This window comes from Dermacentor silvarum, chromosome 5 (assembly GCF_013339745.2).
Source record: "Dermacentor silvarum isolate Dsil-2018 chromosome 5, BIME_Dsil_1.4, whole genome shotgun sequence".
NCBI classification, from domain to species: Eukaryota; Metazoa; Arthropoda; class Arachnida; order Ixodida; family Ixodidae; genus Dermacentor; species Dermacentor silvarum.
The window spans coordinates 25,075,304-25,099,280 of NC_051158.1; the positions used below are offsets into that span (position 1 = coordinate 25,075,304).

The window sequence follows — 23,977 nt, forward strand, 5'->3', positions numbered from 1 at the left end:
TCGTCTGCAGGCCCGTTTATCGTTGTTTTCCTCGCTTTCCGCGTCGTCTGCAACCTTTCTTTCCGTTTCGTATTGTGTCGGGTGTTCATACCCTTCTCTTCTTTTATTCGCCGTCGTCTGCAACACTCCTTTTTCTCGCACTGTGACGTCGGCGGCACCGTTTGTGGTTGTTTCCGCGTCGTCTGCTACATAGCCGCAGTAGCAGAAGTCGTCTGCTACACTAGCCGCAGTAGCAGAAGTGCATGGCCATCCAATCCGCACCGCGGCTGGTCACGTCTTGGCTTGTCTCTTGTCTAGGCTGTTGCTCGTGGCGGCATGTCACGGCACGACGACAAGATGAAAGCAAAAATGGCAGGGGCCCCCCCAGGGGAAGAAGGACTGAAGCCGGGGGTCCGCGCGCGCTGGCCTTATGCCGGCTCGTGGTCCGCGCGTGCGCGCACTCCCTCCTCCTGCTGTACCGCTCAGTATTCAAGACGGGGAGGCCCCCTGGTGACCTCTTTGTCGTCAATTCCTTTTGTGTGCGAGTCTCATTTGTTATGCTGCGCGCACAGTCCCTCTCAAAAGATTGCCTCCCCTCCACCTATGAGGGCACGAGCAAGGTAACAGCACCCCGGGGTTCGAACGCCACACCTCTCGCGATGTATTTTTGTTTCGGCTGACCTCTTCTCCTCACCTTCTGCATCCGAGCTTTCTTCCTTCCTTCATCCGCAAGTTCCGTGCACTAGTGCTTCGCCGTCATTCATGCTACGCTTTCATATACTACCATGACGTCTTTGCCGATGCTTTTCTCGCGTAAGAACTGTGCACAATGTTCCGACCGCAAGGAACCTGACATGACGCAGCTTCGAAACGATGCTGGATTTCCGCTGATTAAGGGAATGTACGAGTTGTTTGTTTTTTTTTTCTGCGAGGAAACTGATGATCACGACACGTACGTCGCGAACGCCTTGTATCCTGCTACCTACAGCCACGAGGATTTCGTGCATAGATCTATTCCGACAAGCCTTCATAACTTCGGCTCCTTTCTGAGTTGGCCAAGCGCGATTTCACTGTCTCGTTTACCGTTCGAAGTGTGAAAGTCACCGAGTTAGCCGCCATGTAGATGTTCCAATCGCACTGCACCCAACAAGTAACCCGCAGTGGATACCTACCTGGGCGAATGGCGTTTTGGGCGGCGCATGACAATCGCTTCCCTTACTTCAGTTGTCCTTCAAAAAAGAAGGTTAGCAGGAAGAAGAGAGGAGGTATATAAGAGAGGGGGAGAGAGTTGGTGCAGCGGCCCTGTGTGTGTGCGTACATCGTTGCAAGAATACTTGTTGCGGCTTTCACAAGAGAACCCTCTATTCCTTCCTTTAAGGTCCGTCCGTGCCGCTGCACGGCAGCTTTGCCCGAACGGGAACCTAAGGAATACGCATGACGAAAAAAGGAATGAAGGAACAAAACTCATGGAAGGGAACGGAAAGGAAGACAGCAGCAGGGATGGATGGGGTTTTGAAAGGAACAGCAACACCCATCCTTTTTTGCCCCCTTTGTCCCGCCGTGCCCATTGCTCCGTTGATAAGTGACACCTGGTGGCGGTCTTTGAAAAACAGCGCCCCCCATCTCTCTTTTAAAGAATGAGAGCCGGGCGCGCTTTCTGTTGTTCGTCTGCTCGTCGCCGTCTGTTTCTTTGCCTCACTCTTCTTTACCGTTTCTTTTTCTTCTGTTTTTCGTCTGGAAGTCTAGGCCTTTTCTTGTCTTGTGTCGGCTCGAAAAGAAAGGCTACCGGTGGTGGCTCGTGCGCTGGCTGCGCAGATGACAGGAGGGGCCAACAAAAAGGTCAAAGATGGAAAAGTGTACGGCGCAGAGGAAGACAAAAAGAATGGAGTGAGGTGGAGCATAACAGCGCTGGAAGCGAACAGAAACAGACCGCCACGCAGCACGCGTGCAGTGGTCTATTCATTACTTCGGAGGACCTTTCTCTTTTGTTCTGCCTCACCTGAGCTTCGGGAGGGATGCGGTGTGGTCTTCCAAAGGCGAGGCTGTCGTCGGGGGTTTCTCGAAATCGCACGGCAGTTCAGAAAAAGAAAAGAACGCCATTGTTTCGTTGGCCGTCGTCGCTTTGAGCTACCGTTTCCTTCTTTATTTCTTCGCTTGGATGTTTCGTTTCATTTGGAGCATCTCACCGTTTGAACCTCTTCCAATGTTGCGCGCGCAGGCCCTTGTTGGTCTTCTGTTTCTTCACTCGTGGCAGCCGCCACTGGCGACCTCTGCCGGCTAGCTGCAAACGGTCTTTCTCTCTCTCTCTCTTGTATTTATTACTATTATTTTATGAGCGTGAGTTCGTGCGTTGTCTTTTTTATGCATATATACTGGCAGCTTTAGCTGCTTGCGCGTGACTGAGGTCCCGTTTCCTTGAGCCGATTGACCCCCCTCCCCCCTTTTCTTAGCGAAAGTGCCAAAGCGAAAAGAAAAATCCCTCCCAGCCTGAGGGGGATTCCCGAATCCTGCCAAGGAGTGACGGAGGGTAACCCCGAGGGGGCATCTTCCGGGGCTGGGGGCTGGAGGGGGCAAGGGGGGCGTTGTAGGTAAGAGGGGACGGGGGGGGGGGGGGAGGTACAGGGTGTAGTTCTCGGAGCTGAGAGTGAAAGGCCTATGCACCTTTTCAGTGGTCGTCTTCAGCACGTTGCGTATTTGTTGATTCTTTTTTTTTTTTTCTCCCGTCCCGTCTGCATCAAGCGGGATGCCGCGGTTCTGCGTGTTGATGCGGTTGGGGTGCGGAACGGAGTGGGGGGGGGATGGATGTTGTGAAAAGCTCCCGCACCGCCCTCTGTCGGCGTCTGAAGCAACAGCTGCAGCAGATGCGCGTGCCGCGCTCGCGACTGGCTCGCGCTGCGCATGCGCCGTGCGCATGCCGCCTCGTACCGTTGTCACGCAATGCCGTTCGCTACTCTGCCTTGCTTGCCAACCCTCAGGGTCCGCAACTTTTGCCGTTTCTGTTTCTTTCGTTTCGTTGCGTTTCCGGATCCGGTTGCGTGATTTGTCGCGCACGTAACCGTGGTGCTTTGGGTCAGTGACGCGCCTTTCAAGGTTACCTACGGCGTAGCTTGAGAGTGTGCAGCCGAGTTCGTATACGTGTTGAAAAGAAATTGACTTGGTTTCTCCTGAAGCAGCTGCAGGACTGTGTGAGAAATCTAGGCGGTGCTTTCGTTTCTTTGACACTTCTAATGTGTTAAAGCGAAACTTCCTATTCGAACCCTCCCGGGCTTTATAATTGCCGTGACTACCACTGATGTTGTCTTGCCGTATATATCCCAGGCGCACGCGCAAGACAGCATAGCTATCGGCATTACCCCCACAGGTGTACCCGGTGGTCGGCTCTGTTCAACGAAAAAACGGTGCCCAAAATATCTCAGTGCAATGAATGTGCACCTTGAAGCGCGTGATTCCTTTAATAAGGCGAAGCTTTCCGTGTCTTCTTCCATGTGGTTCGACTCCTCTGCACGGTCAGTTTCATGCAGTGTAAATTAAGTGGGCCGATCGAGCAGACACTGTGCTATCTGTGGTCGCGTTGGTCACGTCTTGGGGCTGTGTAACGAACTGGTTCAAGTCTTATTTAACCGGCCGAGGTGTTGCCTCGGGGCAGAAAGAAACAAAGCCAGCTGCAAATTAACGAACACAAAAACCACACTTTATATTTAAAAAAAAAACCATCAAACAATACAGAGCAGGGACATGATAATAATTCACTGAACCTCAACGTGAGTTGGCTGATGCTATGGTAACCAACTTTAAAGTGCAACCCTGTGCACGCATTTCAACACAACGCTCTTAAGCTGAACGCAGTGGACACGAAGGCTATACAGACCGGGTTCTGCTCACTGAAATTAGTCTAGTACGCTCTACTGAAATCGTGATAGGAAGTTCACCGGTGTTAAGTTCCTGCTGGAAATGGCCTGCATGGATGACGAAGGTATAGGAGCGACACTCACAGACGCTCGAGGACGGCCGAGCCGTGCAGCTGTCTGGTCGTCGCAACGCCGCGCCGTCTCCGCCAACCAAGAGAGACGCCACAGGTCGCCGGGAAAGCACTTTGCGTCTGGGTGGAGGCCTCTGTGAGCCCGAGTCCAGGAGCCCGTCAAGCCTCGTACCTCCGCACCCCAGCAGCCTTCCTCGAACGGTCCCTGCTTAAGTCGCGCCCGGTAGACACCAGGGACCATCGGGGAAACATCGATGCGGTTGGGTGAAGGCCTTGTACGCTCGGGTCCTTCTGGCCCTATACGCGCGTACACCTGGGGGAAGACGCAGTCGAGGACGGCGGAAAACCAGGTGGGGTGATGAAGTTGAGAAATTTGCAGGCGCAAGTTGGAATACGCTAGCGCAAGGCAGGTGTAATTGGAGATCGCAGTGAGAGGCCTTCGTCCTGCAGTGGACGTAAATATAGGCTGGTGATGATGATTATGATGATGATGATGATGATGCATCGCGACGAAGACGCAGAGCACCATAGAGCTCCTCTTCATTCTTGAAACGCGCTGCTGAGGTCGTAGTCAATCTTCACAGGAAACACTAAAATGGCGGCAAGCACCTTACCGATGCAGGATACCAATCTGGACGAAATTCGGTTTCTTCGTATATAGATCTTTCAGTTGAACAATCATTTGAACAAAATGAGTTGCTTTATAAGCAACTATAGGTTCGGCATTTCGATCCAACATGCCTGTTTTTTACAAGCTATATGCATTCCAAGGAGTAGGAACATGTCACTGGGCACATATCGTCACAGCCGATTGGCACCAGATATCGCACGGAATGAGTATTTAAATCAACGTCGTTGTGAAACTAGGTAAGCATATACTCCCCCGACCCGACTGGCCGAGAGAGCCGCCGAGATACAGGATATCTCGGCCGTCTCCTAGGCGACGGGGGCAGGAGGTGTTTCGACCCCCCCCCCCCCTTCCCTTTCCCCCTCTTTTGTAAAACGGATGAAATACATTTGTTTTCCCTCTTTTCTCTTCTCGTGCCCCAAGCCGACTATAGCTCTTTGAGACGTTTGGCGCGTACGTCCGGTGCCACTTGCTCGTCTCAATTCTTTCCTCGCGACAACTCTCGCTTTAGGCGTTCTGTTACAGACTGCACTGTCTCCGGGGTCGGCCCGCATTCTTCAGTACTTTCCTCCTAGCAAATCAACACCACTTATAGAAACTGTGAGACGTTGCATCGCCTACATGATAAGCCCAGGTTGACCACGTTTTATCATTTCTTCGCCGGATCGAGTTCAAATGCCACTGTCGTTTTTAACATAGATCACACGACGTAAAGCTAGGCATATACGTCCTGTTGTGTCGCACTTAGACCACAGATCGCGTCACAATCCGTGTTTCCCTCGCTAATGCCCGAAGTAAATAAATACAAGAAAACAAAATACACACACAATGAATGCAGACAAGAATTAAAGCATTCTTCTGTATCTTCGGGGTCTCTTACTTTGGTGCCAGGTAGATAGAAACGTAGATACATAGCCCCCGGAAATTGCGGGGGGGGGGGGGGGGGACCCTAATAATGCTAACGCATTAAAAACGAGCAGTGTTCCAGTTCCTCCCGTGATCCTTCTTATGACGACAACAACCCGCCCGCCGTAGGTGGCCCAGTATGGACTCAGTGGCAGCAACCCTGACACTCGATCATCGCAAAGCGCAAGTGTACTGCCGACGAGCTATTAGCAATGCGGAACAATCGCGATTACCACGGATTAAAGGAGGTCGCGCGGGACGCCTCGAATGTGCATGCGGGACTGCACTGCAGGGGGGGCGCGGATTGGGTCGACCGGTTGTTGCTCATCGGGCTACCATGACCACGCGTTGAAGCGAAGACGCAGTGTAAAAAGCTGCGTGTATGTTTTTGTGTCCGTGCGAGGTGACTATTTACCGTAAATAACTCGTGTAAGGGCCGCGCTTTCTTTTCTCGCCATCTTGACGAGGTGCGGCCCTTACACGGGACCGGGCCATTTGGTGTCATTTTTTGCGACTAAGAGTGTGGAATCTTTTGTAATACTCTGCTATCACCTCCTCTGTTTATCTAGTAGCAGTGCGCGAAAGTACGCTGCGCGCGAGGATTCGCAGATGTGCGTGCATTGCTTCTCGGTTTGAAGTTTCTTTTTTCCGGAACTTTCGGCTGCCTAATTGGGGCTGGGCGCCCTTACATGGGTGCGGCCCTTACACGGATTTATACGGTACATACCTGCTGCTCTAACCAGAAGCAGCGATGGCCGTGTTCCAGTCGCCGGCACGCTGTCTGTACTCTATTCGCCATTACTGTCGTATTCGTTTGTATTACACCTTTGAAGTAGAGCATGATGATATGTAGCTTCGGTTGCCAGCTCGCTCAAGCTTCCGAAAAAAGTGTGAACACCTTACGGGAGAGTATACCCATATATGTATTTTTTTTTATTCCACTCGAACATACTGCCTTTTCTAAAAAGGGACGTATGCTTCCGTTTTCGTCTGCTTATTCATCGGTACCGTCGTCTTCTCTTTTCGTAGGTCCGGTGCGTGGTCTATCTATAGTGGGAAATGTCTGACGTCATCCGCTTATCGACCTGTTCTTCTCGTACATCCTTCATGGGGCTGTGGTGATGCAGCTTGAGCTGCGCTCTCGCTCAGGCCACGTCGAGTACGGTCAGCGACTCATGCAGAAGATAACCATGATTCCCTCTCTTGAAAGGACGTCTGCTACCGTTTTCGCCTGTTTCGTTTGTTGTTTTCTTTTTTTCGTCTATGCGGTTGTCTTCACTCTTCGCAAGTTAGAGGCATCGTTTACCTATACAAGAGTTGTGAAGGACACGTGACAATGTGACGTCACGTATCATGAACGTAACCAGTTAATTAGAGAAATCATTATGCTTTCGCATTCAAATCACGTAAGGATACTTAAGTGACTGTCAATTTTTCTTTCTGCTTGTCTGATCTTCTGTTTTCGCTCCTCTGACGCCAAGTTAGGGCACCAGTGGAATGTTTAACCCGACTGCGCGTCTAGTTTCGTAATGTGAAACTACACGCTATCGGCATCGTACTGTCCATATTTTGTAATAGCTAGCGGCTTGACATAACTGCGTCACACCATTTTGGTAAAAATTGTATTCCAGCAAAGCAAGTATAATAGCTTAACATTATCGGGACCATCTGCATCCTGTTCCACATTGTATTGCCACATTAAGCCCATTGTCCTTGCTTCTACACCAAACATTTAAAATGGCTACAGGTATCCGTTTTCGACTGGATAGAAGAACCTCCGAGGAGATGATATCGGCAAGAGAGGTGCCAACTCGTCTTTCAGTAATTCTTTGAGCGTTGATGACCTCTCTGGATCGACCTTTCTCTGTTAAGCGGGGCTTCTTGCAACGTCTTCTTCTTTGGTAGTTGTCGTTGTTTTTTCTTTAAATCAAATCTTACGAAAACAGGGAACGCTCGCCTCAAGCGGCGCGTCGTCTGCTGGCCGCTCTTGATAGCAGACGGCAAACGTGGGCGCGTATGCAGACGAGCTACGGAACAGTAAAACTGTGCATCTGCGCGCTGGCCTCTCCAGCGTGGCCGACTCAGGGCTACGCGTCTTGACACAACCGTGCACATATTTAAGAGGTGGGAGACCGAGTTATAAGGGTGCGCCCCGGGGACGAGCCACTTCGCCCACGCTTCTATTTCCGCCGGCCAACGGCCCGACGGCAACCCTGCCGTCGTCTGCATGAGTCATGCAGCGCGACCTATAGGCAGGGCAGGGCAATCTGCCTCGCCTTACACTATTGCACGGCAGAAGTAGAAGTTAGTCGTGGGCGCAGGCTTTGGCCTGCCCTTCCTGGTTTGACGTGGATTCTTTCCTGCATCCTTCTGTCTTCCTTCTGTTGTTTTTCCTCTCAGAGCACGTCCCCCCTCCCCTCTTCGTTCTTATGAAGCAGCACTCAGCACCTCGCGTTTAGGCTATACGGAGCAGACGTCTTAAAAAACATCCGGGTGTGCAGAAGCTGCAGCTTCCGTTCTGTTAACCCAGGCCCCGGCGTGCGGCGTACGGAACGTGGGCAGACGAACAGTTCGTCTTGGCTCGTGGATGCGGGGCAGACGACACTTCCCGGTGTGACGTCATCAGGCCTCCAGACGGCTTTTTTGTCGTCGGCGTGACGTACTGCGGAGTATATATTTCTTTGCAAGAATGCGAAAGAGGTCTTCGATCGGAAATGCCGAAGGGGCTTCGGAAGCTCGTTGTGTGGGGAGGGCTAAATTTGTCTCGGAACCGCCAAGACGGATGCGCCAGCGCTTGTCTTGTCTCGGAAGGTCTTCGGACAGTGACACCGTTGGGGTCGTTACTCAAACGCGCGCATGGGCTACGCCCTGTCGGCTTGTTTTTTCTCTGTACAGTCGTGTTCTTGTGCCGTGCCGATCTAAAGAACCCGCACTGTGAAAAGAAACGTTTATTTCGTCAGAAGAGTAATATAAGCGGTGATAGGTGCATCTGGATGCATATTCATTGGCTAGTGGTGTATCCACAGAATAGACACGTTATACAATACGATCCACTGAAAAATATATACATATTTGTATGCATGAAACACTGTGGGGTATACACGCTCGCTATTTAACGTTACAAACCATACGTAGCGCTATGGATACGCCACTTCCAAAGATCGGTCCTTCCGCCCAACCAATTACAATCGCCTTCACTTTTCTTCTGTGAAGACTGGGATAACCACCTAATCAGAAGCCAATTGGAGGACGCCGGTCAATACCTTCTCTCCTTAGTATATCCTTATCTCACAGGATTCTTGAGCGCTTCGAGCCGAACGGGACATTCCACGATCTTAGCGGCGCGCGTCCTTAATATACGGGTAACTTTCCTGACGACACCGGCCACGTAGTAATGCGTATAAGAACGTTCATGTGCGATACAGCCGTTTATAATGGATGGATAATGGGCAATCCACAGCGAGACGGCAGCAGATGTATTAACTGAGTGACGGTGCATGGCTGCAAGTCATTCGAGACGTCAGGAGGTCATGTGGGCAGATCCTCAGTGAAGATATCACGCCTTCATTGATTTACTGAGTAACATTCTAGAATGCAAAGTTGGATTGCCTTAATGTCACTGTTGCCCTGTAGGTCTTTCAAATCTTCGTTTCCTTTCACTTTCTCCCGAAATTTCTAACATTGTATTTGCTATCCTGTCTGTCTGTGTGGTCTGGTCTGGTCTAGTCTAGTCTATGATACCCCACACCGCCAAGCTTGCCGAAATATTTCCTTCTTGCTTTTCTGACGTGAATTCCCCTGGGTGATCCTTTAAGCTGGAGAATGACAAACGAGCCGCTTTCAAAGGAAGCTTCATTAATAACTAAGCTGCATGCCAGTTCTGACACCAGAGCATGTGTCAGCAGATTCTTGTGCAAAAACAAGCCTGTACTTGTGTATACCTTCGGTTTGTTAACCCACTATGATAAAAACATTTGGCTCTACTGTAAATCGCTTGTTGCGTCATGAGCGGCATGATTTGTTTTTTTTTAAGCGGTAGCATTATACAGGCCAATCTATACCGTCGGTCTGGTACAGAGACAATAAAATTAGGCATTAAACGGTGCGTAATCAGGCGTTTTGTTTTTGATTAGCAGTTGTTGCATGTGCTGCTGAGTTTTCGGTTGAACATAGCTGGCGTTGTGGACTAATGGGGCGAAGCAGGGCGTCATATAGGATCACACAAAATCACAGATGACCGTGACGTACAGAAGAGGAGGTTCATACAAATGTCGAAAACGGCCGCTGAGCGGCGCCGGCTAACTCTCCCTGGGCTGACGCTGTACGCACGCACAAATAACACAAATAAGCAAGTGGACGTATACCAATGGCCGCTGCGGTAGCTTTTAATTAGAAAAGTACTAGGCGCATGATGCGAGTATAGGCTACCACCTACGACAGGTTATCTCTTCGTCCACTTTCAGTTTACCTTGTTATATCTAAACATTTCGATCGAACGCATCATTTATCTTCCCTCTCTTGCATTTTTCCACTCTTGCATCCCCCCCCCCCCCCCCCCCCCCCCCTTGCATTTTCTCTTAGTATGCTATCGCGTTACCGTTGCTCGTTGTTAAGCACGAGAACCCTTGATTTTTTTTTTTTCGGTCGCGCGTCTTGAGACTCTATTTCCGGAACTTTGGGGAATGTTTCACGAGCTTTCTGGCGCCAATGCGGCAAGCTTCCTGTGTTCCTGTGCTATGTTCGGCCGTCTCAACTTCTTTGGAAAGCTTGGGAGGCATGAGCGGACTGTCTCTTTTCGGAGGCGAAATCTTCCACATACGTTCGCATCCCAACTTCTCCTCGGCAGCTTCCTTCCGCACGTCATGCACTTACCTCTACTATTTTGGGGGGCGGTTGTTAAGCGAGGCCGTGTTTCGTTCTTAAAAGCCTTACTTTATTTCTTTTTTTTTCTGTATGGCACTGCAATATACCTGGAGTTCGCCGCGCAAAAGGCGTCTAGAGTTCTTTTTTCGGTCGGGCGTCAGGTCATTAAATCTTCCTTAGCTCGGAGCCCTTACATGCCTTTCGTGAAGTGCGGCAGTAGTTCTCTGTCTATATATTATATCCCGGGGAAGTCATTACGAACCGCTTGATGGTGTGCTTCTTGTTGGGCTAGTCGCTGAAATATGGCCGTCAAAAGAAGGGCGCAAATTGACACGCATGTCAAATGAGCACGCAGAATCGCATCTCTTTGATACCGTCTCGAAGACATATGCCCTATGTATTCGTCTGCTTTCAGTCTAACACAATCGGAGAGCGCAGAAAGCGGTAGTTGCGAAAAGAGTGTCGCAATCTAGAACGATGGCCTCCGTCCCTTTTTGCCCACACGAAACGGTGAGCAAGAAAAGAAGAAACGAAATCGAAATTTATACGGTTTTGGTGTCCTGGCATCATTGGTGTACGCCTTCGTCGCCCGGCCATCGTTGGTCACGCGTGACAGAGCGCTGACCCGACCCCTCGCAGGATGTTGCGCAGCAGACATCTGAACAGACGTACTACGCGAACAGACGTACGCGAGCAGACGCACACATACAAGCACACGCGCGCCGCACACGCCGTCTGCATCCAAGGCCAGGAGCAGACGCTTTTCGAACTGCATGGCCGGCGGCGCTGCGCGTGCCACAAGCTTTCTTCGGCTTTGTTGTGCGCGAGCGACGTTCCGCGTACGCTCACGCGTTCGCGTGCAAAGTTTATCTCTCGCGTGCGCCCCAGGCCCGCATCGTAGCGGACACGCACGCGCGAACGGTTGTTGCGTTGTTGTTGTCCATGCATCGTCTGCTGCATTCGTCGTCTGCTGTACGTGCGTGCGCGTAGCGCGGCACCTCGCGCGTGCCGCCGCTGCCATTCTACGGCTGCTGCTGTCGTCTTGCGGAGTCCCGGAATATACGTATATACAGTCGTGCTCAGGTCAGGGTATATACAATCGAGGCACCGTAACCTGAGAGTAGCTTGGTTTGCGCACGGCAGGATGCCGCTCTGCATAACCAAGCCGGCAGATGACAGCGTACGTCGTCTGGTAGTCCCGTTTCGTCTTCTGGAAGCCAGTCGCGATGCAGACGACGTGTAGTGGCTTTGCATTCTGCCTCGTGCTCGTTGTTTCCGGTATTCATCACGTGGGTCTGAACAGTGCATCAAGTAAAACGCACGAAAGTTGTGGCGTGATGGCGTTTACAGTTGCAGCTATAACGAAAGCAGAATGCACGCTTGGCTTGGCTTAACGTAAAGAGCGAAATCAATTAATGTGGGGAACGTACTTCAGCGACTGCGCGCTCTCTCTGCATGTCTCTCGCTCGTGGGCGAAGGGGAGGGGAAGGGGGCTACTTATATGGCAACGGTAAACTACGAAACTACAGAATGTCCCGTTTCGCTGCTGTTTTTCTTCTTGACTGTATTCAGTTGAGTATGCACAAATGTTCGCGAAAGCCGCTCTATTGTCATAATGTTTCCATGTCATCTCATGTTATCCCCATTATCAGAGAACAAACAGGGATAGCCGATATTCTAGTTGACATTAAGCGGCAAAAGTCGAGCTGGGCAGGCCATGTATTGCGTAGGATGGACCATTAGAGTTACAGAATAGATACCAAGAGAAGGGAAGCGCAGTCGAGGACGGCAGAAAACTGGGTGGGATGATGAAGTTAGGAAATTCGCAGGCGCAAGTTGGAATATGCTTGCGCAAGACAGGGGTAATTGGAGATCGCAGGGAGAGGCCTTCGTCCTGCAGTGGACATAAATATAGGCTGATGAATTATTTAACGATTCATCGTTTGCAAAGAAGCCGGCGACAAATTTATAGTACCAGACATTTCCAACGACATCTAAATCAATCGATCCATCCACCTATCAATCAATGAAATGAAGCTTTTGGAAGATTACTGGTCCAACCTGATCTATAGCGTGGCTCTTGTTCCTTAGCCCTCGCAAGCACTTTGTATTCTGGTCCCGCCCGACGTCACACCGAGTTGCATGCTTTAAAAGCACTAGCTGTCGCTTTTGAAAGCATTGGGACTGAATGAAAAACTGCAATCGTTGTCAGTTGCCTTCACAGTGTTTGCGCGAACAGATTCTTTCCAAATGTGTCACCACGCGACCTATATGGTGTGATGACGTGATCACGTCTCGTCATTATGTCAAATGTGACGACACCACTTGGTCACATGGGTTTTGCTACCATCGAATGTCAGAGCCGCGTTTTTCGCGTCATGGCTCATATATTCATTTTATAATAGATAAAGACCCCCCCTCTCAGCAGTTGTAGTGCCGGTTTTCCACAGCTTCGATGTACACCCACTATCACATGATGCTATGAAGGCGAATTTTTTCCCCTCATCTTTTCTAACCTTTCCCTTCCTTCGGTGCACAGTAGCCAACCAGATGGTTACTCTGGTTATTGCATTTCAGTTCTTATTTCATCTCGCTCTGTCTCCTGTTTACAGCGCTTCTTACACGCCAGAGAGCGCTCCGTGCGCGCGCGCGCGCGCCAGCCAATAAGATCGCGCGCAGGCCTTCGCCTTGCCGAGCCAAAAAACGCCACCCTACTCTTCTCAAGTTTGAGGGTTCCTGTAATTGGTCGCGTGTGCGTGCCGTGGAAATGCCATTTCGCGGGGCTCTCTCTTCAAACTGCAGCGATCATCGGGGGGTGAGCTCGCATTTCGCCGATGGGCTCCCGCATCATCAACCGACCGGTGTTGTAACAACCGGCGGCAGGTTGTTAGGCCCGCCGGTTTGAGGTGTGTGTGGTACTATACACACACGGACCCGCGAGAAAAAAAAGGCAGTTTCGCGCGCGCATGCGCATTGTGGCGTTTCGCAGGAAACGCCAGCTGCGAGCGAGTTGCGTGACCCCGGAGGGTTTTCGCGTGTATATACTGGGCGTCGATGATTATTGGGGCTCAATCCTTCTTACACTGTCAGCGCCTTTGACGTGTGTATAGCTGAGTGTCGATATGGTTGAGCGAAGAACGGGGCTCTATTATAGCCTCCTCTCGTCTTGAGGATCGAGAGCTGAATGGTGGAACGCTTTTACAACCTCTATATAAGTTTCAGAAGAAACGCGCGCCGAGGAGTTCGCTGTGTTGTTTCACTGCTCAGCACTAGGTAGGTCGGGGGTTCGAATTCCGATGGTCGCGGCCGCATTTCGGTGGAGGCGGAATGAAAAAAAAAACACTTTTGTGCACTGTAGATTTAGATGCACGTTATATAGAGGGAAAAAGGTAGTCAAAATTTCAGCTTTAGGAATGCCGGGAAAACAAGGAGAGCGCGCGATATTTTGCTATTGGGGCGATCATACGAGTATGCATTAGCTTACACGCGAGCGCGAACTTCTCACTCGCCATTTTTTTCTTTTAGTTCTTTTCCTGGCTCGCATCGAGTTCACGCGCTTTAGATGCTCTAACAGATGTAGTTTACACAACTACGATGCATCTGTTTTTGGTGCGGATGCAGCTATGGATTTGTAAACTTCGTGGCTCCTATGGTTTTAAGAACTCCCGATGATCAACAATGTTTTTTTTTTTTTTTTTTAGTAAAGTTGGAGGCCCGAAATCAATATTCTTCTTCCGAGAGTTACTAGAATGTCACTTCCTCTCTCGAATTCAACAAATTTTATTCAAATTGGTCGAACGCGTTTGAAATCGGAGTTGGCCCCTATAGCTAAATCTTCCTCTCATAAATTCCCCTTTAAGTCTTGGCGCTGCAGCCGCTCCTCACCAGCCACATCTGGTGTCCTTCCCAAACCTTGCTGTTTGGCCTAACTGCGGCCTGACTGTATACGTATACGCTACAGAAACGCAGCGGTTGGTATACGCGTGCACGTCCTGACTGGCGTCATGGCACCGTAACGCGTTGTGAATGAAAACTGTTTTCTCATTCGCCGGACGTCCGAAGCCACGCTACGGCACGATTGCACATCCGCTGTCGGGAAACAGTTTATACGAAGCGCGCCCAGCAAAACCAGACCGGGAGTTCTTCTCTGTATTGGGTTCCTGCAAGCGAGCGAGCGACGAGGGACAAAAAGACCGTCAAAGCGTGACCCACCCTGCGCGCGCATTTCGTCCGCCGCCGTTCTGTTCTGTTCCTTTTTTTTTTTTTTGGTCGTTTCGTTTCGCCACGGTTTCAGCCTCAATCCCCCAAACCACACCGTCAGTGCAGCCCTTCTGCGCATGCACCCACGCGTGCTCAGGCACGCGTGCTTCGACACAAAAGATTTCCTCTGAGGATGCGCCCCCAGTTGATGTCGTCTGCTCACTGACCCCTTCGCTACCGCATTTATTTTGTCTGCTTCTCCTTTTTTTCGGACAGAAGTGCAGCGCTTTACGTTTTTCGTCTGCTCCAAGAACTGCCGTCTGCCACTCTATGCGCGCGCATGAATTTCTCGGCATCCCCATATCCTTCAGCTTCAAGTGCAGGCACCTCAAATCGACAGTCTATGCACGGTCAAATTCCGCCATCTTGTCACTTCTTATTGACTCACAAGGTTGCTACGGCGTTTATGATTGGCTCAAAAAGTCAACTTTTACGTCCGTCTGCTCCTCACTGACCCGTTCGCTGCCGCATTTTGTCTGCTTGTTCTGGTTTTTTACAGAAGTGCAGCGCTTTACGTTCGTCTGCTCCGAGAACTGCCGTCTGCCACTATGCGCGTGCAAGACTTTATCGAACTCTCCATAGCCTTGAGCTTCACGTGCAGACACCTAAAATCCGGTCCGTGGGTGCTAAGCAATACACTGTCGAATTCATCCATATTGTCAAATTCGCCATCTTGCCACTTCTGATTGGCTCACAGGGCTGCTCCGGCGTTTTTGATTCGCTAGAAAAGCCAACATAGCGAAATTTGACAGTGATGTCCAGAATAGCCACACCGCGTGACTGAATAATTAAGGCTCATTCACACCTGCTACTCGGACAAGTCGCGCGACCGACCGTGACTGATGACCAAAAAGGGGACTCGCGCTGACTGGTGTTCACACCGGCAAGCGCTGCCTGCCAGTCGCCACAGCGAAATGTCTCGCACCACTATTGCCACGTAAAGTAAGCGTCGGTTTCCTGCGCCGCTGATTGGTTCAGTAGGTTTGCGACTGCAGTTTACTCGACTGAAAAATCGAACAGCGAACGACTGACCCAAAACACTCGTTTTCCGACCAAAGCGTCCATTCGCTACTATTTGCGACCAATTAACTTGGTCGCGCGACCTAGTCGAGTCTCCTGTTTGAATGAGCCGTTATCGACATCAATTAATCAGCCATAAAGCATCGATATTGTTGCGTGTCAGTAATTTGTTCAAATGTAAGTGGTTGAGCCGCCATATTTGATCGGCTGGTGTCGAGAAGCCTATATGATTACATAGTAATTGCCAAACGCATTGCTGATAAAAAACTGAAGTGCTAAACACTTCAGTATAGGCATACGATGTATATAAACCTGACGCAGTCGGGGCGAGTAGCCTTTTCGCGCCGAAATTCGGTCATTTGCACGAGTAAGTGCCGCCGAGTCGGGTCGAGAGATCGCCGGGGTCGAGTCGAGTCGATCCGACTGCGAGATGCGGGTTGACTTGCTCGAAACGCTCGTCGAACTCGGCGCGAACGCGATCAGTTCGCTGTGCATCGTATCCACTCGGAGCGCCTTCGACGTCCTCCCTCCCCGCCTGGGTGAGGATGCCACCGAGGCACCTCGTCGGCTCTTTTGACACGACTCGCGCCCGCGTCGATTTCACGTAAACGAACCCAGCAAGGGTGGTGTTGGGCCAAGCTTAGTTTGCACGAACTCATCGCGAGGAGGTTAGTCAGAAATCGAGTTGACCCAGCTCGACCCGACAACGTTTACACGCACCTTGACAAGCGGGTGGACGTGCCAACGTACCCATTGCAAGGGTGGGGGGTGTTATCGAACGCGCCTCGACGTTCGACCTGCCCGGCTCGCTAGCGCATGGACTCGGCAACCGGATTTCAACCCGGCAGGCCGACTCGACACGCTTTTACCGAGTTTAAGTAACCCACGCTCTAAAGTTTGTGTGTTAGTCAAGGTTAGCTTATAGGTTGCGGTAACTTGTACTGAATTACGAGACGTTTTACTTAAAAAGAGAACGTGGTAAAACCTACACACTACACTGTCACATCACCGCACTTACTTTTGTAAGCGATATAAAATAAAGAATAATGAAAGGGGCGGTGGACTGAAGAGGCGCCACCTATTGGCCACTTTAAGTTTCTTTCACCAATGACGGTTTAGCTCGAACAGATCGTGCGTTGTGGCCAAGTGTGTTCACAGTACTTCTGGTGAACAAACATGCAACTATATTCGTCGTTCTGTCACGTTCCTGCCTGCATTCGCGCCAATATACTGTTTCAATTTAAGCACCTCTCATCTGTGCCACCAAGTGCGTGCCATATGAGGGCCGAGAATCAATTATAAACCAGCACGGCAAAATGCCGAAGTATTTTCGGTGCCAAAGAAAAGCATTAAGACATAATCTTGAGATAAAGGATAAGTTGTAGATATGTACATTTCAAGTGCAAGAAATTAAGCGAAGGGTGAAAGAAACCCAGAGCATTTTCCATTCTGTGCATCTGCGCAAAATATTTTTTTACGGGTCACAATTCATGTTTATATGCCCCTAGCAGCTCTGTTCATTCCCTGCTCCGCCGCTGTACTTGTTTGATTAGCTTTTGTTTCATCACTTTATTTGTTTTAATGCGGACAGAGACACTTTTTCGTTCGTCTGTTTTTAAATATTCCGCCTCCCACGTCGCCTTCTGCGTTCCAGAAGGCTGTCGTCTGTCGCCCGTTCGTATATAGCAGAAGACAAAAGCCCTTCTGGTTCCGCAACAAAGCGCCTTCTTGGAATCCTTGGTGCCACGGCCCGTTCTTTCAAAAGTCACCGAACGCGCTGAAAGTGCTTCGTTTATATCTGTTTCCCTCCGCTGAAAGGTCGTAGAGAGATGTCGCGTACACACTCCTAACGGCGCATCTGTTTGCGGAGGATTTCGAGTTTACGCACTCCTTAATAGATCATCCGCTTTGAGCGCCGCACCGCGGTGCAGTCTTGCGTCGGTCCGTCTGCTTGCAGTCCAAGACTCGGAGAAGAGTCTATGCATACGTATGTATAAATGGAATATGCAATATATATACACACACATATAGAGAGAAATAGGTTGCGTAGATGGGGGGGGGGGGGGGGGGTGGCATGCGGAGTGGCGCCCATGCGCCCGGCAACCTTGGGCACGCGCCCCGCGTTCCAACACCGTGACCCCCCCGTACTCATCCGTCACCCATGTCTTGGTCTTTCCGCTTCCTCGCGCACTGCATAGCCGTGGCCACGGAAGCGTACTTCCGACTCGTCGTCGGCTACGACGTCTGTACTTCTGCTGTCTTTCTTAGGGCTTGCCTGCCCCCCCCCCCCCCCCGCTCGAATACTTACACAGCGTAATCCGTGCACGTACTGTTTAATTAATTAGGCGATGGAAACGCCAGCCCTAGGACATGAAAGAATAAGGCATAAACGGCGTCGTGAACTCCATAGAAAGCACTCCATTGAAACGGGCGCTGTTGGGAAACAATGAATCAGTTTAGATTGATATGAAGTTATTCATCTAAAAATATACTATCGTTAATGTCGCAGTAATAGGCTGATTATGTTAGTGGACAAAAAAAAAGATGGGAGATTCGATTCAGTTTTTTTTTATTTATTTATTGGCGTTGAAACCGCAACGACAGTACGGTACTTTGACGTCGCAGATGTCAAATCATTTCACAATCTGGGCCTTTGTGGGCTCATTAACAGTTCTCGGAACTTGCCAGCTTCAGTGTTTGACTCTTTTAGAATACAGTGCGCTCCATTTTCGCAGATAAAAAAATATATTAACTGCAGGCCCGAGCGGACGCCCTTGCAATCCGTGACGTCATGGTGAGCTGTTGCGGGAACTTCAAGGTGGTGGCGCCACCTGTATTTAATTTTGGCGTTTTCTTTTTCTTTTTTTTTCTCTTTTTTTTTCTCTGGCTTACCAAGCATCTCCTCGCGGTACGAGTAGCTTTTTTTTTGTTCTCTCCTTTTCTTTTGGATTTTGTTATTCTCTTTAATGTTCCTACAAGTGCAAAAGAGTAGGTTGGGATAAACCACGTATAAATAAAAATAAATACAATACCTGTGGTGTCAAAACAAAATAGAAGTTAGCGCGGATGGACATACGAGCTAACTTCGTTGTCGTAGATGTAGAGCCTAGAAATTTGCGGAGCATACCCACTCTCGGGGATTAGCCGAGGTCCGGGTAGTTAAGTATAAAGTAAGAAAGAAATGGTAAAGGATTCGAACAAAACTGAGAATAGTCAGATTAGAATCAAAATATAGACTGCAGATAACGATTTTATGAAAATTAAGGATTAAGTGAAAGCGAAAAATTATTAGCTAATCAAAATAAACTCGGCGGAGAATAATTGAAACCTTAAGGTCGGATTTTGTAGTCGAAACCTCATTAACCCTACAAGAAAATCCCGGATGGCATCGCAAGCCTTCCTGTCACTAGTAAATTAGATAGATAGTAAATAGGAAGATATAAGGTAGTAAATTTAAACATTCAAACGGTGTTTCTAAGGTTCCTTGTCGCAAATTAGAAAATCATTGACCAGCAATGAAAAATTTAATCTGTTGTCGCATGTTCCCCACAAGGAAGGCAGGGATGTTAACCAGTTAAGGAACAGTTAAGTGAGGGTGCCACACCACCTCTGTGTAAGTAAAAATTTCGAAATGATATTCGACAGCGTAGTCCACACTGTCAAATTATTTACACCCATAAAAGTGAAAATGGGTGTAAATATGTGTATAACTCACAACATTACACCCTTTTGGGTCAAGGGTGTGATATGTGTATAACTCACAACAGTACACCCTTTTGGGTCAAGGGTGTGAGTTAGACAGATTTACACCTTTTTAACTTTAAAGGGTGTAAACCGTTTTACAGTGTAGTGAATTGCGTTTGGCCAAGTTTACTGTGCCAAGAATGTGACAGCTGCGTTGTCGCTTTGCCACTTTTTATTTTTTCTTCGTTCATTGCGCGCTCCTACTTACCACCGCGGATACCAATACAAGAGTAACATTTAATCATCTTGACATGTCAAAGTGCGGTCGTCTGCTACGCGAGATAGCACCATAGCAGACGACAGAGCGAGCCGAAGCGAGAGGCGAAACGTCACGCTGTTCTCCTGCCACGTGACCACTGTCTGTGTCGTGACGTCACGACGCGTACACCTCCTAGGTAACTAAGCAGGAGCTGGTGCTTATAAAAACAATTGTATATAAGGTAATTATGCGAGCCGGAGCGAGAGGCGAAACGTCACGCTGTTCTGCTACCAAGTGACTACCTTCTGTGTCATGACGTCACAACGCATACGTCTCTTGGGAAACTGAGCAGGAGCGGGTTTTTATAAAAAGTATTGTATATCAGTCAATTATTTAGGGCGGTCTGAAAGGGCTTACACTATTTTTCTAGGGTTTTGAGGTCCAGTGGCTTCACTTTATAGGAGCATGAAGAAAATAAGTTGTGTTAATAAATTACACTTCTAGTACAGTAAAAAAATGAAGTCTTATTTTAATTGATAGCAGGTTTGGCAAGTCAGAAAATAAGCAATAAGGAAAGACGAGTGGCGACGCCGTCTTGAAGTTCCCGCATAACCCCGTCATGACATCATCTGTATTGTTGTCGTCTGCTAGGGCCTAGTGAATCTTTGTTTCAGTACAGATGGACTACATTGTGTTCTAAAGGAGTCAGACGGAACTTACCAAGCTTCGAGAGCATTTACTGAGCCACGACGGCATAAATACGACGAAGTACTTTGAAATCCGTGACGTCACACTACCGCACCGGCGGTAGGGTTTCGGCGCGTAACAAGAAGTTGAACTCGTACCTTAATTAATTAATGATCGATCTCGTAAGGTGGAAGTAAAAACTGAGTTTCGAAGAAATATGAAGGCATACTTTATCATTCTAAGCTGCTTTAGTGTTTAGCTTTTAGTGTCCTCTAAACGCGAAAATTAAGTCGGAAATGTCTTCTCAGTATCCATTTAACTCTGCATAGGCAAAGCGCGTACTTCGTGAAACGGAAATAAAATTTAAAAAAAGAAAAAGATGCGAGAGAAGAACGGAACCGAGCGATAAGATGACTATAGTAAGAAGAAATACGTGGTCGTGTGTAAAACGCCTTTGTACAGCGCATGCGCAATGAAAAACAAGAAGGGAAGAGCAGAAATAGAGGTAAGAGTTCGGCACCGAACAAGAAAGCAGGCTGACGGGTCGAATTTATTGTCGCAGTCGTCGGTTTTCCGCCGCACACAGGAAGAAGCGCCGGCGCCGACCGGGCTGGCGGGCGTTGGTGCGAACACACAAACAACGCCGACAGCAGAAGCGGCAGCACCGGGTCTGCGACTGCGACCGTGTCGCCTTTTTTTTTTTTTTTTTTTCTTTCTATCGAGGTGTGCGCGCTCTCTTCGTTTTTTTCGCTGCCTTGCGGCACGGTCGTGCAGACACACTCACACACGTGACCCGGAGCAAAGGAATGAGAGAAAGCCGAACCCGTCTGGGGGACTCCTCCGTTTCCGGGACTTTGTGGCCGCACGTCCTCTTCTCTCTCTCTCCTCTTTGCAACCGCGACAGTCTGTTTCCGCCGGTGATTTCCGTGGGGAGTTCTTCCGCCGTGTGGCGCTGCTGTCGCAACCGCGCCTATACAAAATGGCGCCCGGAACGAGGTCTTTTTCTTAATATATATTTTTTTGCTCGTTCGCGCATCTAGGGTCCGGGCTTGAGTGGAAGCTTCAGCTTGGTGCCCAAATTCGACTTCCGTATTCGAATGCACGGGAAACGCGGGTCTGCTGTCGTTAGAGAATTGCTGGGAGCGATTCGGATGGACTGTGACATTGGCATTGAAGAGTAGAAAGGCTCGATTCTGCATACTGTACGAAAGCAGAATTATGACTGACTTGGCCGCTCACAGTTTTTACAAAAGGAAGTGTGGAGATTTTGTAGTAATAAAAGAAATTATCCATCATCATAATCAGATGATCGATAATTTCTTTTATTACTAGAAAATCTCCACACTTCCTTTTGTGGAAAAAGAAATTATCCATCATCTGATGATGATGGATAATTTCTTTTATTACTAGAAAATCTCCACAAAAGGAAGTGTGTAGATCGATGGATTAAAATAAATTATCCATGAATATTACTAATTCATAACTGAAAAAAAAAGAATACAGATCGAAAGAACGGTGCGAGCCAAAGGTATAGTGACGTCATGACCGTCAAGATGACGCATGCACCTTCAGAGTACCGAACCCTAAACTATAGTCTGTGGACATAAGTATTGTGGGAAATTATTCGAATAGGAGCAGCCGGTGCCATTGAAGCCGCCAACCTGTCCTTCAATCACATATCAATAAATAAAAATGACTGTAATAGCTTCTCTACAGCCGGTTTCATTTCTGCTGTGTCGTGACGTCACGACGCAGAATTCAGTAACGAGGGAGCAGGAGGCATTGCGACATCTCCCGCTGTCGTCTGCTAGGAATGCTGCAATACATCGGCGCTCACAACGCTGGCAGCAGCGTATCGGAGGCCACCGAACGAGCCGTAGCGAGCGTCAGCTGAGACGTCACAATGTCCTGCTCACCATGTGACCACGTTCTGCGTCGTGACGTAGCAACCTCCTGGGAAAGTGTCCATACAAAAGCTATTATATTAAAATATTCAGGGCGCTCTGAGGCTGGCCAGTTATTTTAACGCGACAGCGTTAAGGGTCACTTGTCACAGAAAATCCGACGTCGGCGTCGGTGTCGGCGAGGGCCCGCTGGTGTCGTTGGCGGAAATAATCATCCCTAACCACTCCGACCTCGCAGGCCCTCCGCGTGTCGTAAGGCGTTAGTGAACAAAATTGAATTTTTTCAAAGTAAAATTCGCCAGAAAAATCGTAAAGTACGACTTAACCAAAACCTACAGACGTGGTAGCGTCGGATTGTAAATTGAATGTGCGAGTTGCCGGGAAGCCTGATAAGCTGCCAAGGATTTTCTAATGCTCTCGCGTTCCACTCTTAAAGGTGATGCTTAAGCGTCCTCCTAATTTTTTTCTCGATCTTAGAGGTGATGTTCATATAACGCAAAAAGAAATAGAGAACCAAAAGTTAACAGTCCAACATATTGTCTCATTACTCCTTTAATAATCATGATGAGTTCTTCGCAGGAACATACATAAGGTATGTAGGGCATACTTTCTCCCGGTGTGTCCAATTTTGGCCCAACTAGGGCGCCGTAAGCGTCCGCACTTCTCGCAGGGTTGAACTCCCCCTCACTGAGCTGCATCCGGGAGGCGGATGGCTCGACCACTGCAATAATCCTGGCTTTCACGAAACAAAGATGTCTGTTCGAAAAATGTAGGGCGTGCTGATGTTATATTATCAAAAGACCTATCGTAAAGAAGCAATTCCGTGTGGCCACCGCCTGTACACTGCAGTACTGCGTACACCCAGTGTTCGCCTGAAACCGTTCATTTCAGCAGCTTTGCCGCTAAAGAAACACGTGATCACCCATCCGTATAGACAGACGAGAGGTTCGCGCATACCCCATTCGGGGGGCTACAATGGCGTCTTCCTTGGCCCGGCTGCCGCTCTGTCTGGAAAGAAAGAAAGAAAGCAAGTCAATACGTAGACGCTGTAAGGCTATCGTAGCTGCTCCCACTGCACCCTGCACGTTTCATTGCAACGTAAGTTTAAGTTTTCTTTTTTTTTTCAGACAACGCTTATTCGTGCTTTACCTGCTTTCGCCTTACCCATATATGTGTAGTCAACTAGCGAACGCAAGTAGCGTAGCCTCGTTAAATCAGTGCAGTGTTATGGAATCTTTAGAGTTAGCCTAAGCCAATCACGTCATCTGCTCCCGAAAGTATGGTAAGCAGACGACGCCGCAACGGGGAGGTCCTGATGTTGAAAAGTTCACCTGGAGCTTACTACGAGTGCTGAAAAGTACTGGTAATCTTTGGGTGGAACAGCTGTTGCTTGCGCAGGCTATAGTTTACTCGTATAGCTCAGCAGTTTGGATACCAGTGGTCTTACAAAGCTATCGTGCTGCAACGCAGGACACGTCTGCACGAAATAGAGTAAGCTCGTGAATTGCTAATTCAGAACCTTTTTTTCCCTTATCGACAGGCTAGACTATAGAGTTAGTGCCACCCTAGGATTTAATCAACATCATTTCCAATCGCTCTCAAAGATCGGCACTTCTTCTTTTACTGCACTCCACGGCTGATCCGAGTTGTTTCTCTCAGCGACATTACAAAAATACTTCGCGCGCACCGTTTCCTTGTTCTTCCTGAGATTTCGCATCAGTATCACGTGTTATGATCAGGGTCGTCAGATATAACGCTTGTCACTCTTCCTTGCCTTGTTTGTCAAGAAAGACAGGCCAATTTTACTT

The 23,977-nt window shown here is 49.0% G+C and overlaps 2 protein-coding genes across 2 annotated transcripts in view; one reads left to right on the forward strand and one right to left on the reverse strand.

Annotated features, from left to right (window-relative positions):
- LOC119453102 (uncharacterized) overlaps window positions 1-10,968 on the reverse strand; it is a 124,018-nt gene extending 113,050 nt beyond the window's left edge. Inside the window, exon 1 of the mRNA XM_037715100.2 lies at window positions 10,904-10,968. Within this exon, the coding sequence (XP_037571028.2) occupies window positions 10,904-10,952 (49 nt within the window). The 5' untranslated portion in view covers window positions 10,953-10,968. The remainder of the gene's footprint in view (window positions 1-10,903) is intronic.
- LOC119453103 (protein rhomboid-like) overlaps window positions 1-23,977 on the forward strand; it is a 178,426-nt gene that overhangs the window by 66,945 nt on the left and 87,504 nt on the right. The gene's annotated exons all lie outside the window — the stretch shown is intronic.